This window comes from Schistocerca gregaria, chromosome 1 (genome assembly GCF_023897955.1).
Source record: "Schistocerca gregaria isolate iqSchGreg1 chromosome 1, iqSchGreg1.2, whole genome shotgun sequence".
NCBI lineage: Eukaryota > Metazoa > Arthropoda > Insecta > Orthoptera > Acrididae > Schistocerca > Schistocerca gregaria.
The window spans coordinates 993,030,497-993,048,429 of NC_064920.1; the positions used below are offsets into that span (position 1 = coordinate 993,030,497).

Below are 17,933 nucleotides of genomic sequence, written 5' to 3' on the forward strand. Positions count from 1 at the left end.
AAGAGAAGTTTGAGTAAAACTATGAAACAGTTGACGTTATTGAAGAGGATGTAGAAATGGCAATAAACAGTCTGAAGAAGAGGAAGACATCAGGAGAAGATGGAGTAGCATCAGAGATGATGAAGAAGGTAGCTGAAGACCTAATTAAAGAGCTGACAAAACTAACCAAAAAGAAATGAAGAAAGCAAGAGATAGCTACAGAATGGAAGCTAGCTGTCATTGTACCAATCCATAAGAAGAGAAGTAGAAGCATCTCACTGCTGAATATGAGCTACTAGGTTTTATACTTTATAACATTGGAAAATCTTAACTCATACAGTAAGGAAATAGCAGGGAATTACCAAGCAGGTTTCAGGTCAGGAAAACTACAATTTACCATATATTTACCATGAGACAACTGTAGGAAAAATATTGGGAATTTAAATAACCAGTATTCACCAAATTCATAGATTTTTCAAAGGCATCCTATAGTATATACACATGATAATGTGATGCACTGTTACTCACGTTACATAACTTTGTCCTTGAATGTTTCCTTAATTAATGTTTCCTTAATATAATAGAGAAATGTTTAAAATTTCTACAGTGGTTAAGCTGGATCAATATGTAGGGAGTTATAGTATATTCCTAGAGTCATCAACTGAAGCTGGTTCTTGAATCTTTGGTAATTATACTACCTTGGAATAGTTTATGTCTATCTTCAAGAGCCTGCAAGTTCAATTTCAAAAGCATCTCTGTGGGTCAAAGAAACCTGTGACTATTTGTGGTGCCCTTCTTTGTATATGTTCAGTATCCCTTCTTAGTCTTATTTGGTACTGGTCCCACACACTTTAACAGTGTTTTAGAAAGGGTCACATACGAACAACTGAGCCTGTGTGATCATTATATTTCATATCACTTCATAGTATTACATCCAGGTATTTGTATGATTTGGCTGATTGCAAGTGTATCTCAGTGATATAGCATACTGAGTTTTTGTTTTGTGAAGTACACAATTTTACATTTATGAACATTTAAAGGAGGTTGCCAATCTTTGCACAACACTGAAACCTCATCAAGATCTGAATGGATATTTATGCAGCTTGTTTTGCACAATACCTCATTATAGATAACTTTTTCATCTTCAGAAAGTCTAAAGTTACTGTTAATATTGTCCACAAGGTCATAAACATACAACATGAACATCAAGGTTCCCAATACACTTCCCTGAAGCACACCCAAAGTTACTAATAGTGCATCTATTTGAGTGCAACAATGCAAAGCTTTCTGTATGTCATGTGAGAAAAGTGCAGGTTGGGTTTCACATAATTGATGATTTTGGAATCCATTCTAGATGCCAAGGAGGAGTTCATTGTGTTCTAGATACATCATTATGTTTGAGCTCAGAATCTGTTCAAAAATTATACAACAAATCAATGTCTAGAATACTGGATGGTAATTTTGTGGATCACTTCTACTGTCCATTTTGTAAAAGGGTGTGCCCTGTGCTTTCTTCCAAATATGCACAGTTTTTTGTTTGAGGTAACTATGATAGATTATAATTAGAAGAAGGCTTACTCAGCTGCAAATTCAGTTTAGCATCTGATAAGGATTCCATCAGATCTTGGACATTTCTTCAATTTTAATGATTTCAGCTGTTCCTCAACACCATTGACATTAAAACTTATTTCAGTCATCTTTTCAGTTGTACTGGATTTTCCTTTATATAGGAACATTTGAAAATGGAGTTAAGTATTTCAGATTTTAAATTGCTACTCTCAATTTCAGTTCCTGTCTCATTCACAAGTGACAATTTTATTCGCAGTTGACACCTCAATTTTAATTGGAAATGAGAATTTAGACAAATTCATGATACTGTGGAAAATATCATGGGAAACCTAGAATTATGGTTTCAGCAAAATGGATTGAAACTCAACTTTACTAAAACGCAATTAGTGGAGTTCAGTGCTAAAACATCATCAGCATCTACCATAAAAATAGTGCACGGTGATCAGGAAATGATTGAAGTAACTTATGTTAAATTTCTAGGTCTAAATCTGGCCACAAATTTAAATTGGAAGGCACATGTAGACTTCTTAGCAAACACACTAAACAGCCTGTCTTACGCCAGGAAGATAGTCTACCACAGCTACTTTGAGACTTTAATTCGATATGGAATAATTTTCTGGGGAAACTCTATGAACAGCCTGAGATTACTTACGCTTCAAAAGAGAATAATAAGAAACTTGTTTAACCCAAAAAAGAACATCATGTCACCCATTATTTAAAAAATTAAAAATGCTAACTATTCCTTCTCTGTACATCTACAAAATTTTTATTTTCATCTATAAAAATAAAAATTCATTTGACAATTTTCATTTCAACCACAATTACAGTACTTGACACACACACAGTTTCAAACTTCCCTCTCATAATTTAAAACTTTATGCTCAAACATCATTGTACGTGGAATTAAAAATTTACAATAAATTCAGTAACACAAATCAGTTAAATATGGAGTCTTACACACTAGGAAGATTGTTATTTAATACACTAGTGGAAAAATGTTATTATTCAATTGAAGAATTCATGCAGGACAGTTCGGCAATTTGAAAAGTAAAGGAACAATAAAGATTGTGTATTGTATAATAAATTGTTAATATTTTGTATATATTGTATTGCAAGCTGCAAAATGACCATAAGTATTATATATGTTCTTGTTAAATTGTTCATGTGTAGAAATGCCTGCTGAAATGTGTTTACGGGAATGTGATGTGTGTAGAGGTATGCTGAACAAACTGTCGCACAAATATTTGCACATAAATATATATTTCCACAATAGTCATACACATGTATACAACAAGAGACATAAATGCACACTTATAGAATTACATGGTGGCTCGAATGAATCGATCTCAGTCAGAGATCAATGTGTTCATGGTCGATATAACCTATTAATGCCACAGAGCAGCATAGGTGCAGTCCAGTGAATGGGTTTGAGTCCTGAAGTCTGTTTACCCAACACCAAGTTTGTCAGCGGGGCCTGAGCAGTGGCGGAAGAGGGCAGGTGATGGCAGTAGTAATTTATTGTGCCCAGGAAACATCGGAGTTCTTTGTAAGTAGTAGGGGGCAGCATTAACATGATGGCCTGAACGCAAGATTTGGCAGGCTGGCGGAGAAGGTGTAACCCAAGAATGTGACGGAAGGCTGGCACAATTGGAATTTGTCTTTCTTGACCTTGCCGCTGTTGGATTGCAAGGTGTGGAGGGCCATGGATAAATGATTTTTATGTTCCTCAGCTGACTTGCTGAAAATGAGTGTGTCTTCCAGATATGCAAAGCAAGACTCGAACTGTCGTAGATGGAGTCAATGAATCACTGCCACATTTGCACCATGTTTTTCAGGCCAAATGGCATGAAGTTTTATTGGAACAAACCAAGTGGTGTGACAAGAACTGTTTTAGGGATGTTTTTCGGCGCTACGGGAATCTCATGGTAGGCACATTTATAGTCAATAATACTGAAGATTGTAGCACCCAATAACATATCAGTGAAATCATGTATGTTAGGCACGGGGTAATTGTCCATGATGGTATGAGTGTTTAGACATCTGTAATCTCCGCACATTTGGAAAGACGAGGACAAGGTGAAGCGAAGACCAATTACTGTCTGACGGTTGCAGGATACCTGCCTCCAAAAGTTCATTAATTTGCTGCCGGGCCACAAGCAACTTAATAGGGTTGAGGAGTCTAACTTTGTGCCTAATAGGAGGTCTGGCAGTGGTAACTATCTTGTGCATCATTCCATCAGTGATGGAAGAAACTGAGAACTGCACATGAGACTTATCACTGACCTGATGTGAAGTTTTTGGACGATTAGGGCACGACGAGGTGTAACAATTAGCGTTGAGTGGAAAGGGCAGCACGAAAGTCACATTTTGTATGTGAGCGAGGCATGAGCTTGTGTGGAGAGGGCAGCTGCGTGCACAGCACAGAGCAGGTCAGAACTCAGAGTGACTGTTTGCTGTCAACCTTGCACTTGATAACCAGCATGGGCGAGAGTGGCGTTGGCATCATGCATTGAACAGCGATAGCCACCAAGCCATGTGGCTGGCATGTGAGCGAGGGGGAATATTTATCAACATGCAAGGTGGCTGCTTGTGCAGTGTGCATTGTTGCGTCACACACTCAACTGTTATTAGGAGCACTGTTTTAAACACAAGGCACTGAACGTGGCAAGCATGTTGGAGGTGCGGAGTCTACTGGATGCGAATCATCACGCACGATTAATGTGTTTGGACTAACCTGATGAGTGTCTGAGCTGGGGGCTGAGGCACAGAGGAAGCATGTTTCATCACACAGTCTACCTCAGACAGCCCACACACAGTACATTAAATCAAATTAACTCTCTTAGAAATGGCTACTAGAGTGCTACTGTCAAGTGTGACAGTGGAAGGATACGAAACACTTGCAGCACAATCTTTCCTGACTTTTGTCAGATCAGAAATAGGAAGTCTATCACTCAAAGAAATGATGTACATTTGCAGACCAGAATGACAAATGAAAGTTTGTACCAAGATTGGTATCTGAACCCAAGTCGCCTGCTCACTAGGCAGATGCAAGAACAGCCAGACCACCTTGGCACAGTGTCTTTGTACAAATGCATGGACTACACTAGCATGCCTCCCTCATCAGTTAAATTCTGATTCACAAACTTGAACAGCACTAAAGAGGCTCTCTAACTCTACTGGAATAGCACTCTGACTGTACTGAATAGCACCTCAGCATTGAACAAAGTGGGAGGATCATGTCTGAAACCCAGTGATAGGTTCTTTAATCAAATGTACACGGTCAGCATATGTGTATACGTCATACAAGTCTGAGACATGGAAAGGTCTCTGGAACCATATAGTTTCATCTGATTTCAGGCAGGAACTCCCATTTCATTCAATGCTGAGGTGCTATTCAAATCCAGGTGAGTGCCTCTGCAGTGCTGCTCAAGTTCATGGGAAATACCAAGTGGGCTGAGACATGTATGGGACTTTGGATTGAGGAGGGAGACATGCTAGATTAGTCAGTGCAACAGTGCAGAGCCCCTGTGCCAGGCTGACATAAAGGTTAGCGCACCTGCCTAGTCAACAGAAAAATCAGTTTCGAATCCCAGGCTTGGTACAAATTTTCATTCATCACTTCAGTCTGCACATATACATAATAGATATTTGAGACTTCAAAATATCACTGGAACCATACACTGAGATGACAAAAGTCATAGGATAGTGGTATGCACATATATAGATGATGGTAGTATTGCATACACCAATATAAAAGAGCAGTGCTGTCATTTGTACTCCTGTGATTCATATGAAGAGATTTCTGATGTGATTATGGCCACAAAGCAGGAATTAAAAGACTTCAAATGTGGAATATGATTTGGAGCTAGTCAAATGGGACATTCCATTTTGAAAATCATTAGGGAGTTCAATTTCCAAATCCATAGTGTAAACAGTGTGCTGAGAATACCAATTCCAGGCATTTCCTCTTACCATGGAAAATACAGGGCCAACAGCCTTCTCTTAACAATCAAAAGCAGCATTGTTTGCATAGAGTTGTCAAAGCTAACAAACAAGCTACACTGCATGAAATGACCACAGAAATCAATGTGGGACATATGATGAATGTAATAATTAGGAGAGTGTGGTAAAATTTGGTGTTAATGGGCTACGGCAGCAGATGACCGATGCGAGTGCCTCTGCTAACAGCACAACATCACCTGCAATGCCTCTTCGGGGCTCACGTCCATATTAATGGACTTGGGATGACTGGAAAACTGTGGCCTGGTCAGATGAGTCCTGATTTTAGTTGGTAAGAGCTGATAGTAGGGCACGAATGTGGCGGAGACCCCAAAAAGCCATGGACCCAAGCTATCAACGAGGCACCGTCCAAGCTAGTGGTGGCTCCATAATGGTGCAGGCTGCATTCATATGGAATGGACTGGATCCTCTGGTTCAACTGAACCATCGGTGACTGAAAATGGTTATGTTCAGCTACTTGGACATGATTTGCAGTCATTGTTTCTCCTAAACAAGGTGGAATTTTTATGGATGATAGTGCGCCATGCCATTAAGCCACACTTGTTCGCAATTGGTTTGAACATTCTGGAAAATTCAAATGAATGAATTCGTCACCCAGATTTTCCAAAATGAATTTCTTCAAACATTTATGGGACATAATTGAGAGGTCGGTTCGAGCATGTAATCCTGCACTGGCAATGCTTTGACTATGATGGATGGATATGTAGGCACAAGGCTCAATATTCCTGCAGAGGACTTCCAACAACTTGCTTGGTCCATGCCGTGTTGAGTTGCTGTATTTTGGCCAGCAAAAGGTGGTCTGACACAATGTTAGGAGATATCCCATAACCTTTGTCACCTCAGTTTATAGTTTCATTTGACTGAAGAAAATGTTCCAAACAATACTTGCTCATAGTCTTCATACTTCTACAAACACAGTGAAATTGACAGCCATTATGTAAATTCCAAACACAGTTTCCACAATGACTTTGTCCACAACTAATGTGAAGAAGGAGGCCACACACTGTGCAGTAAGTATTTTCAAGAAGTTCACATCATCAAAAGGTCATAATCAAGTTTTTTCACTTTTTTCTTTCTTTTTCCTTCTTTCTCTTTTGTGTGTGGCTGTCAACAACTCCAGACTTCTACTGTTTGGTAACTGGTCTCCTTTACTCCTAAATTAAACAGTAGAAAGACCCAGCTTGGAATAATGACACTATTATGAAAAGCAAACAATGGAAAATCCAGATAGGAATATCAACACTGTAGGAAAAGATAGATTGCTACTTACCGTAAAGAAGACACATCAAGTTGCAGACAGGTATGATTAAAAGACACTCACATGTAGCTTTCAACCACTGCCTTCATCAGTAAAGAGAGAGAGAGAGAGAGAGAGAGAGAGAGAGAGAGAGAGAGAGAGAGAGAGAGACACAACATTCATGGACACACACAAGCAAGCACACCTCACACATACACGAGCACCAACTCCAGAGCCAGAGATGCTGGAGTTGGTGCTCATGTGTGTGTGAGGTCATTACTGTTATGTAATGGACAGAGTACCACTCACCATATAGCAGAGATGCTGAGTCACAGTCAGGCACAAGAAAAAGGTGACTTAACACGTGAGTTTCGCCCAGAAGGCCTTCTTCTGAAATAGATGACATGCATACACACATCCATGCAAATGCAACTCACACACTTGTGACCACTATCTCTGGCTGCTTAGGCCAATCTGTGAGCAACAGTGCATGATGGGAGAATTAATCTGGGTGGTGGGGCTTTTTACTTCTCCCCTGTTCCACCTTCTTCCCACCCTCCATCTAACTTCCCAAGTGCACCTAGCTGCTCTACCCTGTCTCAATCTTGTCCCTGTATGTTCCCACAAACAGCACTTTACTGTCACCCACCCACACTCTGCTCTCCCTCCCCTATCCAACCCCAGTCTTCTCCTTAGCCCCACCACTCAGATTGATTCTCTCATGATGCACTGTTGCTTGCAGACTGGACTCAGCAGCAATAGACATGGGTCATGAGCATGTGTGAGCTGTGTTTGCATGAACATGTGTGTGCATGTTATCTATTTCACAGGGAGACCTTCTTTGCTGGTTAGCTGCCCTGGTTCAGACCACACACACTTTAATATTGGCCTTGTGGATATAAGTAGTTAATTGTATAATAAAATTCAGTTAATATTACACCAAAAGAAGTTAATTAGAGTCTGTTTTATATTATCTATTGGATGTTTCACTCGTTTTAAAGTATCTCTCAAAAAAAATAAAAACGTAACCTAAGGGTTAGTTTCTGAAAATTTTAGATGTAGTTTTATATACAAATCTAAGACATTTGCTTAAGTATTAAGTGAAGAATTTAGGTTGTTTTCATTGCACATGTATTTAGCAGTGCTGTACATACTCAGGAAATTCACTTTCAAAACACATAAAGTATGAATTGCACATTAACGATCTTAAGCCTAACTTTTTGGGTACACAGGTTTTGATTTTAACATTAGTTTAAGTGCATTACATTTCTATATTAATAGTATACCCTTATATTAGTGTTCCACATAACTCTTCTGACCTGTAGTTAATAGAATATTACTGTTATTGCCTAGATAAATATTGTAAACAACCATAAACTAGAAGTGTTTGAGCTGCCATAGGAAAGTTAGTTCTGAGGTTCTGTGCAGCTGGTGTGATAGATGGTTGAATTGGGGGGGGGGGGGGGGGTGATGTAATGGCATGGGAATTGGGGAAGTAAATGAGGCTCTTCCATGGTATTGCAGAGAATGTTCAAGGACCAGGAAAATAGCTGAAAAGAAAGAGAAGATTAGAGCCATTAAGTCTGAACTGGATAGTGCTTGAGAGGAATTGATGAGATTAAGGAGCAAGAAGGGTGAAGAGAGGTTAGAAGTGGTTGCAGGGGGCAGAGGCTAAAGAAAGAGAACAATATCTGACAGTTTCATCATTGGCACAAATAATAGGTTTGCCTTGTTACCTCAGTCAGCTAAGGAAGAGGCCCAGGTAGATGTAAGTGTAGTCAGCACACAACAAACATTCACTAGGAATCCAACTGTTTGAAAAAAAGTAGAAAGTAGGAGGAAAGTTCTGTTGTTAGGTAAAATGAAATGGCCAGGAGGCCCCATCCAGGGAAGTTCAGCCACCAAGTGCAAGTCTTATTTCAGTCGATGCCACACTGGGCAACTTGCGTGCCGGTGATGAGGAAGAAATGATGATGAGGACAACACAACACTCAGTCCATGAGCGAAGAAAATCTCTAACTTGGCCAGGAATCGAACCCGGTCCCGCTGAACGAGAGGCAGTCACGTTACCACCCAGCTAAGCAGGCAGACTGTTGCTAGCTAGTAGCCATGGAAGAGCTGTGGGCCAAATCTTGCACGAAAAATTAGGTGACAGGTAGCAAGTCAAGCCCAGAGCATGTCTTTGCCAAGTGATAGAGGGTGAAGGATCATTGTGCAAGAGTTTTACAATGCAGGATCATGTTGTCGTGGTGGGTGGAGTGAAAAACAGTATTGATAGGGATCAGGGCCACAACATTGAGTGTGACCTGGTACAAATAGCATCTGCAATGAACCATAAAAATGTTGGCTTGATTTCTGCTCTCATGCAGTATGATCGGCCCCAAATGAACAGCTCTGTCAAGAGTGTCAATATGGAGCTAGATCAGCTGCTTCTGATGGCTGCTTCATCAGGCATGGGTTTGGTTCCTGTTGATGGTATTAGTGGGTGGGACTTCACAAGCCATGGCCTGAATCTTAATAGGAAAGGGAAGAATAAATGAGCTGGGATGATGTAAAATCATTAACAAAGAGGAGGGGGGAGGAATGAAGCTCATGAGAGTATCTGTTTTTTTGAGGTAAGATCAATGTCCAACATTGATTGAAATTAAGCTTAATGAGAAAGCTTAGACAGGCGGGCACTAGAGATGTTAAAATATCACAAGATTCTCAGTACAGTGAAAAGTAGTACATCGTAAGATTCTCATAAAAGCACGGTGAAAAATAATATGGAAATGGTATATATAGGTTAATATAAGCTTTCAGCACAGGTAAGTAGAGATAATATGGAGAGAAGAGGAGTTCCCATATATGTTAAATCTGTCATAGTGTGAAAAATTTGGAAACTAAAAAATTCTTTGTAGCACAATATATAAAAGCAAAAGAATGGGACAGTGCTCAAATTATTTAATTCATATTTAACTGGAAGAATGCAGAGGGTTGAAATTAACAGTACAGATAGTCTGGAAAAATCAACAGTGTTCTGTACTGGGGAGCTATCAAGAATGGTGTCCCATAGGGTTCAGTCTCAAGTCCCTTACTGTTTTTAATATACACTGTATGATCAAAAGTATATGGACGCCCACAAAAATATATATATATATTTTTTGTATTAGGTGTATTGTGCTAGCATCTACTGCCAGATACTCCATAACAGCAACCTCAGTAGTCATTAGACATTGTGAGAGAGCTGAATGGGGCACTCCGCAAAACTCACGGACTTTGAAAATGGTCAGGGTATTGGTTGCCACTTGTGTCATTCCTCTGTGCATGAGATTTCCACACTTCTAAACATCCTTAGATCCACCGTTTCTAAACATCCTTAGGTACACCATTTCTGAAGTGATAGTGAAGTGGAAACGTGAAGGAACACGTACAGCACAAAAGTGCACAGGCGGACCTCCTTTGTTGACTGACAGAGACTGCCGAAACTTGAAAAGGGTTGTAATGTGTAACAGGCAGACATCTATCCAGACTATCACACAAGAATTACAAAATGCATCAGGATCCACTGCTTGTACTATGACAGTTAGGTGGGAGGTGAACAAACTTGGATTTCATGGTCAAGCTGCTGCTCATAAGCCACACATCACATTGGCAAATGCCAAATAACACCTTGTTTGGTGTCATCATCCTCAGGATTTCCTTCCAGTGAGCTGGGTAGGAACTTTGTGAACAATATGCCTCCATTGGTTTCTGTCCTTGTATAGCTTTTCCCTCTACATTACATCCCATGTCACTCCTCTCCTCTTGAGATCTTCCTTAACCTAGTCTGTCCATCTCTTTCTAGGCTGCCCAGTTGGTCTTATTCCTGGTACCTCCATCTCCAAATACTGGTGTGGAGAATGAGTCAGGTACATTCGCTTCATATGACCGAACCACCTCAATCTCAAAGCACTCATTCTCTCCTCTGTAGTCAATGTCGCTTGCAGGTCTCTCCTTACATAATCATTCCTGACTCTGTCTCTCCTAGTTTTTTGTAGAGCTTATATAAGGTAGCTGGTGCATTTTTTTCTAATACCTTTCTTGAACGATGGTATTATAATTCCTTTTCTCCATTCATCCAGCAGTTTGTTGTCTTTTTTTTCCGTATCAGCCCAGCAACCAGTGTAACCATTATATTCCATGGATTCCTGTGGCTGTAATAATATCCACTGTCAGCTCATCTACTCCAGCTGCCTTCCCTCTTTTCATTTGTTTCAGGAATATCTCATTTTCTAACCAAGTGATTGGATCCTGCTCTTCCTCTAATTCAATGACTTTGGTGTCACTTTCTTGTGCACCTTCCCCATTCAGTAAGATTTCAAAATAATTTTTCATCGCTTCTCTGATACTTTCCATGTCCATGATAATATCCCCATCCTCTGTTTCAGTCACTTTTACATCTTCTCTATCAGATCTTCTACTTTTCAGTAACCCATGTAGCAGTTTTTGGTTCCCTTTGCCGTCCTGCTATAGTTTCTGGGTGAATATTTCCCAACTCCTCTCCTTTTCCTCTTTCACAATTCTCTTTGCTTGGAGTTTCTTTTGTCAGTATTCCTTCTCCATTGTTGTCACCTTGTGATCATCTTTTGGTACCAGCCACTGATTCTGATTTCTTTTTTCAAAATCCATGTTTCTCTTTGCCATATTACATTTTTTAATTGCATCTTTTACTCTATCGTTCCACCAACTGGTTTCTTCGTCTTTCACTTTGCCCTTTGTTTTGCCCCATATTTGCAAAGCATGGTTAGCTGTTGATGTTTTGAATAGCTTCCACTCTTCCTCTACACAACCCCATTAGTTTTTGGCAGTTCTTGTGCTACTAGGTTTTGGAAATTTTTCTTATTTTCTTCTTCTTTCAACTTCCACTTCTTAATTTTTTTGTATTCTTTGTACAGCATTCAAACTTTTCATCTTATAATTTAGATCAGCTGTTAATAACCTGTGGTCACTATCCAAGTGCTCACTTGGTATGACTTTAGTGTCCCTTACTTTTCCTTCAATTAATTTGTCCATTAGTATATAGTCTATAATTGTCTTAGATTTGCCATCCCAGCCATATCTAGTAATCTTATGGCTGTCTTGTTTCTTGATGAATGTATTCTCCACTAAAAGATGATTCCTTATACAAAGATTTAGAATTTCTTCACCCTCAACATTTCATCTTCTGTATCCAAAAGGGCCCATCACCTCCTCATATCCATTTCTATCCATGCCGATCTGAGCATTCAGATCCCTAATTATCATAATGTTGTCTTCTCTTATTTGGTCTTCCAGTTCTTCAAGGAATTTCGTTTTTCCTGCCTTGCTGCAACCTTGCTGAGGCGTGTACACTTAAAGTATAGTAAAACTATTCTTTCCCAAGTTCACTCTTGCTCTGATTGTCCTTTCACGTACAAAGCTACATCTGTAACTGGGTCAACGTCTTTGTGAAACACAAACCCCACTCAATTTTTTGCCTCTTTGTGACCCTGCCAGTATAATTTGTACCCACCTCTTAGCAAGGATATGAATCTTTCTCCTCTCCATCAGGACTACAATCTCTTCAGTCTTCCCTGTCAAGGTTATCACATTTAATGTTCCCACTCTCAATTTGTTTTTGTCTTTTTGTTGGGTTCTAGTTATCTGCTCTTGTTTAGTGTACCTTCTCGCATTCCTTGGTTTTTCTTCGGGCTGTGAAGAGCTGTCATTCATTCCAGGGGAACAAGAAGTGCTGTCTACATTAGGTGTTTTTAATTCAAGGCTCATTCTTTGATTGAAAGCAATAACAACTTTTTCTCATCTGCTGGCCTGCTAAGCCGAATGCAGCCAAGGATTTTCTTTCAGGGTTTACTCCCTCAGCCTTCGAAGATCCCTCTTCACCACAGGACAGTGGCTCCACTCCTCATTTGCCCTTAGGAGGGAAAGGGTGCCTCCTCCGCCAGCTGTGTCATACCATAGACGTTCTTCTCTGCCGTAGCTGCTGTTAAAGACTTCGCCATATGCCTGGCAAGGGTATAATAATGGTAAGGAAAAAGGGGACATTTAGGATAGGATAGGATAGCATAGGATAGGATAGGAGATGGCTAATGATAGGTCTTTGTGGGACACACTCTGTCTGGCTCCTCCCCTTTGGTCTGTCCGGCGATGGTGACCCTGCTGGTAGCTACGCTACCGCCGGCATAGCCCTCCAGATCCAGAGCACGCAAACATCCTCGCCCACACAGATAGTGCTATGTTAAGGAGGTATCCCTTGGTGTAAGGAGCATAAACATTGGATGACTGAACAGTGAAAAATGTTGTGTGGAGTGACAAATCATGTTACATAATGTGGCAATCCTATGGCTCTATATGGATATGGTGAATGCCTGGTGAACATCATCTGCCAGCGTGTGTAGTGCCAACAGTAACATTCGGAGGTGGTAGTGTTATGGTGTGGTCACGTTTTACATGGAGGGGGCTTGCACCCATTGTTTTGTGTGGCACCATCAAAGAACAGGCCTACATTGATGTTTTAAGCGCCTTCTTGCTTCCCATTGCTGAAGAGCAATTTGGGAATGGTGATTACATCTTTCAACATGATCGAGCATCTTTTCATAATGCACGGCTTGTGGCAGAGTGTTTGCATGACAATAACAGCCCTGCCATGGACTGGCCTGCAAGGGGACCTGACCTGAATCCTATAGAACACCTTTGGGATGTTTTGGAACACCGACTTTGTGCCAGGCCCCTCTGATCGACATTGATACCTCTCCTCAGTGCAGCACTCTGTGAAGAATAGGCTGCCATTCCCCAAGAAACATTCCAGCACCTGATTGAACATATGCCTGCAAGAGTGGAAGCTGTCATCAAGGCTAAGGGTGGGCCAACACTATATTGAATTCCAGCATTACTGATGGAGGGTGGAGGGCACCACGAACTTGTAAGTCATTTTCAGCCAGGTGGCCGGATACTTTTGGTCACATAGTGTATCTTAATGACTTGCCACTCTATATTCATGAAGATGCAAAGCTAGTTTTTTTTGCTGATGATACAATTATAGTAATCATAAGCAACAAACAACAATCAGCTGAGGAAATTGCAAGTAATGTCATTCAGAAAATTGTTAAGTGGTTCTCTGCAAATGGACTCTCAGTAAATTTTGAGAGAGTGCTGTATATACAATTCTGTACAGTAAGTGGCATAACACCATTGATAAATATAAATTATGAACAGAAGTCTGTTGGTGACAAATGTATCAGTAAATTAGTGTACTATGTCTATTTTGATTCACTGCTTCCATATGACATCATATTTAGGGGTAATTCATCATTAGAAGTAAAAGTATTCATTGCACAAAAGCATGTAATTAAAATAATAGCTGGAGCCCACCTAAGATCACCTTGCAGACACTAAGGAACTCAGGGTATTCACTGTACCTTCACGATGCCTAGTGCATAGCTACAACAATAGAGGAAAGGATGATCTTCACTATTCTAGGTTAAATCTGACTTTGGCAGAGAAAGGGGTGAATTATACTGCCATAAAAATCTGCCAAGTAACATTAAAAGTCTGGCAGATAGTCTACCAATATTTAAAAACAAATTAAAAGTATTTCTGTATCTACATCTAGATCCATATTCCGCAAGCCACCTGACGGTGTGTGGTGGAGGGTACCCTGAGCACCTCTATCGGTTCTCCCTTCTATTCCAGTCTCATATTGTTCGTGGAAAAAAGGATTGTTGACATGCTTCTGTGTGGGCTCTAACCTCTCTGATTTTATCGTCATGGTCTCTTTGTGAGATATACATAGGAGGGAGCAATATACTGCTTGACTCTTCGGTGAAAGTATGTTCTCAAAACTTAAACAAAAGCCTGTACCGAGCTACTGAGCATCTCTCCTGCAGAGTCTTCCACTGGAGTTTATCTGTCATCTCTGTAACGCTTTCGTTACTAAATGATCCTGTAATGGAGCTCGCTGCTCTCCGTTGGTTCTTCTCTATCTCTTCTATCAACCCTATCTGGCACAGACCCCACACCGTTGAGCAGTATTCAAGCAGCAGGCGAACAAGTGTACTCTAACCTACTTCCTTTGTTTCTAGATTGCATTTCCTTAGGATTCTTCCAATGAATCTCAGTCTGGTATCTGCTTTACCGACGATCAACTTTGTATGATCATTCCATGAGAACTCCTTCTACTGTTCTTTGATGGTGCCACCCCTACTCTACTATCCCTCTCCCTCCCCGCCCCAGCCTACTTCTTACCTCCACCCAGTTGCTACTCCCGTCATGCACTGGTGTTGATGCTCGCAGTGTGGCTACAGTTGCATGAGACTGCAGTCATGTGTGTGTGTGTGTGTGTGTGTGTGTGTGTGTGTGTGTGTGTGTGTGTGTGTGTGTGTGTGTGTGTCATCTATTTTTGATGGAGGCCTTATGGGCCAAAAGTTTTATTTGTGACAGTCTTTTGTTGTGCCTATCTGCGCCTCTACATCTTCGCTGTATGGTGAGTAGTAACTTTCGTTTTCATAATATTGTTGGTCAGGAGATGGTTGTTTATAAGGATGGTGAAGGAATTGTTTATATGCTTCATTCCACACTATATCTTCCAACTAACTGTGTGGCAAATGACTTTTCCTTCTGCTAATACTCTGAGTGTTGATGAAAGCACTCATTGCAACCAATGTAATATCAAGAATCAATGTTAATTAGTAACAGTGTGGATACCTAACTCTGTTGTGTGTCAATAAAGCAATCATGAAAACTGTTATAACTGAAACTAGAACTCTGCACTGTGCTTAACACCTCTAAGATGCTCAGTGCTTGAAAGGCAGTGAATGATAGTCAGCGACATAATGAGTGGTGAATGTTTATGTTCTATCAGTGCCGCAATAATGTCAGTGGTGACAGTGTACACAGAATTGGTTAAGTAGGAGATTGTCACAGAATGCAGAGTTCTGTTATGAAGAATCTGGTGGATGTCGCATCACAACACTGCAAGGAAAGATAGTGTTCTACAGTAGCAAGGAAATTGGCATTTTGGTTCTGGCATACAGGGACAGAGCATCCACACAGTCAAGGATAGACTTTGAAGGTATACAAGGCCATGTTCTTGGTGAATATTTGTATACTGGGATAGAGGATTCTCTCAGACAAACATCTACTGCCTGTGGTCAGTACATTTAAAATATGTTTTTTACATTTTAAATGTGTGTTTTCTTAAACAACAACTATCTTGTATCTTATAATAACAACTGAATCCTGCATATTATATTTCTTAATCTCTCATTCAAGAGTGTTTCCTGTCATATAACATTTGTTCATTTTTATTTTAGCTTTTGCCATTTTACTGACTGCTTTTCCATACTTTTGGTTTGGAAAACTTTCTCATTCTTTCAGCTCCTGTACTAACTTTTGCTTGATGAGGGCATATGAGCAAAATTACTGATATGAGATTCAATCACTTGTCGCTCACTCCATCTCCAGCTCTCCTGTTGTTTTAGTAGATAGTACAAATGTTGTTAATACTTGCTTTTTATTTCATCTAAAATATACCTATTTTCCTTTTTGTTATACTTTTTCTTTAATTATTCTTATTTACAGTCTGAGCACTCTCTCAAGATCACTGTTTGATCTTGAACCAATGTTGCTACAGCCACAAAACGCTGAGCTAAGGCCTACCAGTTCCTTCAGGAGGCAACAAGACATGATTTTCCTTTTCACTCCAGCTCAGGAACAGCATCTTAATGACATTGTATCGAGGCTTGAAGAGGCACTCAAAAATGGTCAGGTTGGTGTGTTACTAAAAATATGTAACATGAGTGTAGAAGTGCAGTACATGGTAAGAAACATCAACCTGCACATGAAATGATAAGAAAAAGTGAAAAAAATGTGACAGTTTATTCTTTTTTGTCTAGAAATGTTAGAAGAAAGAAAATAAGCTGCATGTTTCAATTTAATACCTATAAACAACTCTAGGATTTTGGTGCTCTCCTACACATCATTCTCAAAAGACATGAAGATTATAGAATCATAATAATGAAACCTGTCCATTAACAATTTTATACGGTCACAATGCAAACGATTTTATAGCCTTTTATCATAATTAATAGTTTATAGGAATAACAAACATTTTAAATACAAGTTAGGGCTAACTTGTAAATACTGTGAACCATAATATGTGAAAAAAGAAGCTATATTATTATTTGTAGCAGCTATAATCTCAACACTGGCATACCAATTTTTCATTCCAATTAGAAATATTACTCACTTAGTAATAAAGGACTGCTTCCATGGATATCAGAGTGTTGAGAAAACCTGTTGGTTTGCTACATGCTTACATACTTTGGGAATCTAATATTCAGGATTCCTATGCTTGAACGCTGCATTTTAAAAATTTCTTAATGGGAAGGCAATTTCACAAATAATATTTGGCACCCTAGTAGAAGAGCCAAAGCTGTACAGTTCCCTATTGTCAGATTATCTGTTATTAGGATATTTCTCCAGTGTATTACACAATAAAGCCATTATGTAAGAAGTCAAATTTTAGCATAATGAAGTCTTGAATTCTAAACATACAGGGTGATTATTGCTAAGGTTCCTGTTTTGAAACAGGAACCTTAGTAATAATCACTGTAATCACTGTAAAATATGAACCATTGCTCAGAATGAGTTTGAACGGAATATTATTGAAGAATGGTGAAATGTTATGGAAAAAAATTAATGGAAATTTTACCATTAGAGGGCCCTGCAAGTGCCAGAATATAGCAAAATATACACACAGGGTACATGGCGATCCCTCAGTTTGCATTTGAGACACTCAACATAACTGTCTCAATAAATCATTGTTCACTGCTGGTAAAGCTATTTTACATGAAATGTGACTGTGCACCAGTAGCTCTGCAGAAGTTCTGGACAGTCAAGGATATGTAAAAAGGTATTAATCCAATATCTGCTGAGGGTCTGGAGAAGATGATTGTAAAATTCAAAAACCCAGACCCCTTTAGAATGCAGTGTGGTAGTGGGAGGAAAAACAATTGATCTAGCATCAGTGGAATATGTGGCCACAGCATTGCAGGAAGGGCTGAGCAGTGGTATGCAATTGCCCAGTCTTTGGACACACTTGTGAGCATCTTGCATAGAATTCTACAAAACA

The 17,933-nt window shown here is 39.7% G+C and overlaps 1 protein-coding gene across 1 annotated transcript in view; it reads left to right on the forward strand.

Moving 5' to 3' along the window:
* LOC126284362 (uncharacterized) overlaps positions 1-17,933 on the forward strand; it is a 166,266-nt gene that overhangs the window by 62,427 nt on the left and 85,906 nt on the right. Inside the window, exon 3 of the mRNA XM_049983275.1 lies at positions 16,382-16,568. Coding sequence (XP_049839232.1) covers positions 16,382-16,568 — 187 coding nt within the window. The remainder of the gene's footprint in view (positions 1-16,381; positions 16,569-17,933) is intronic.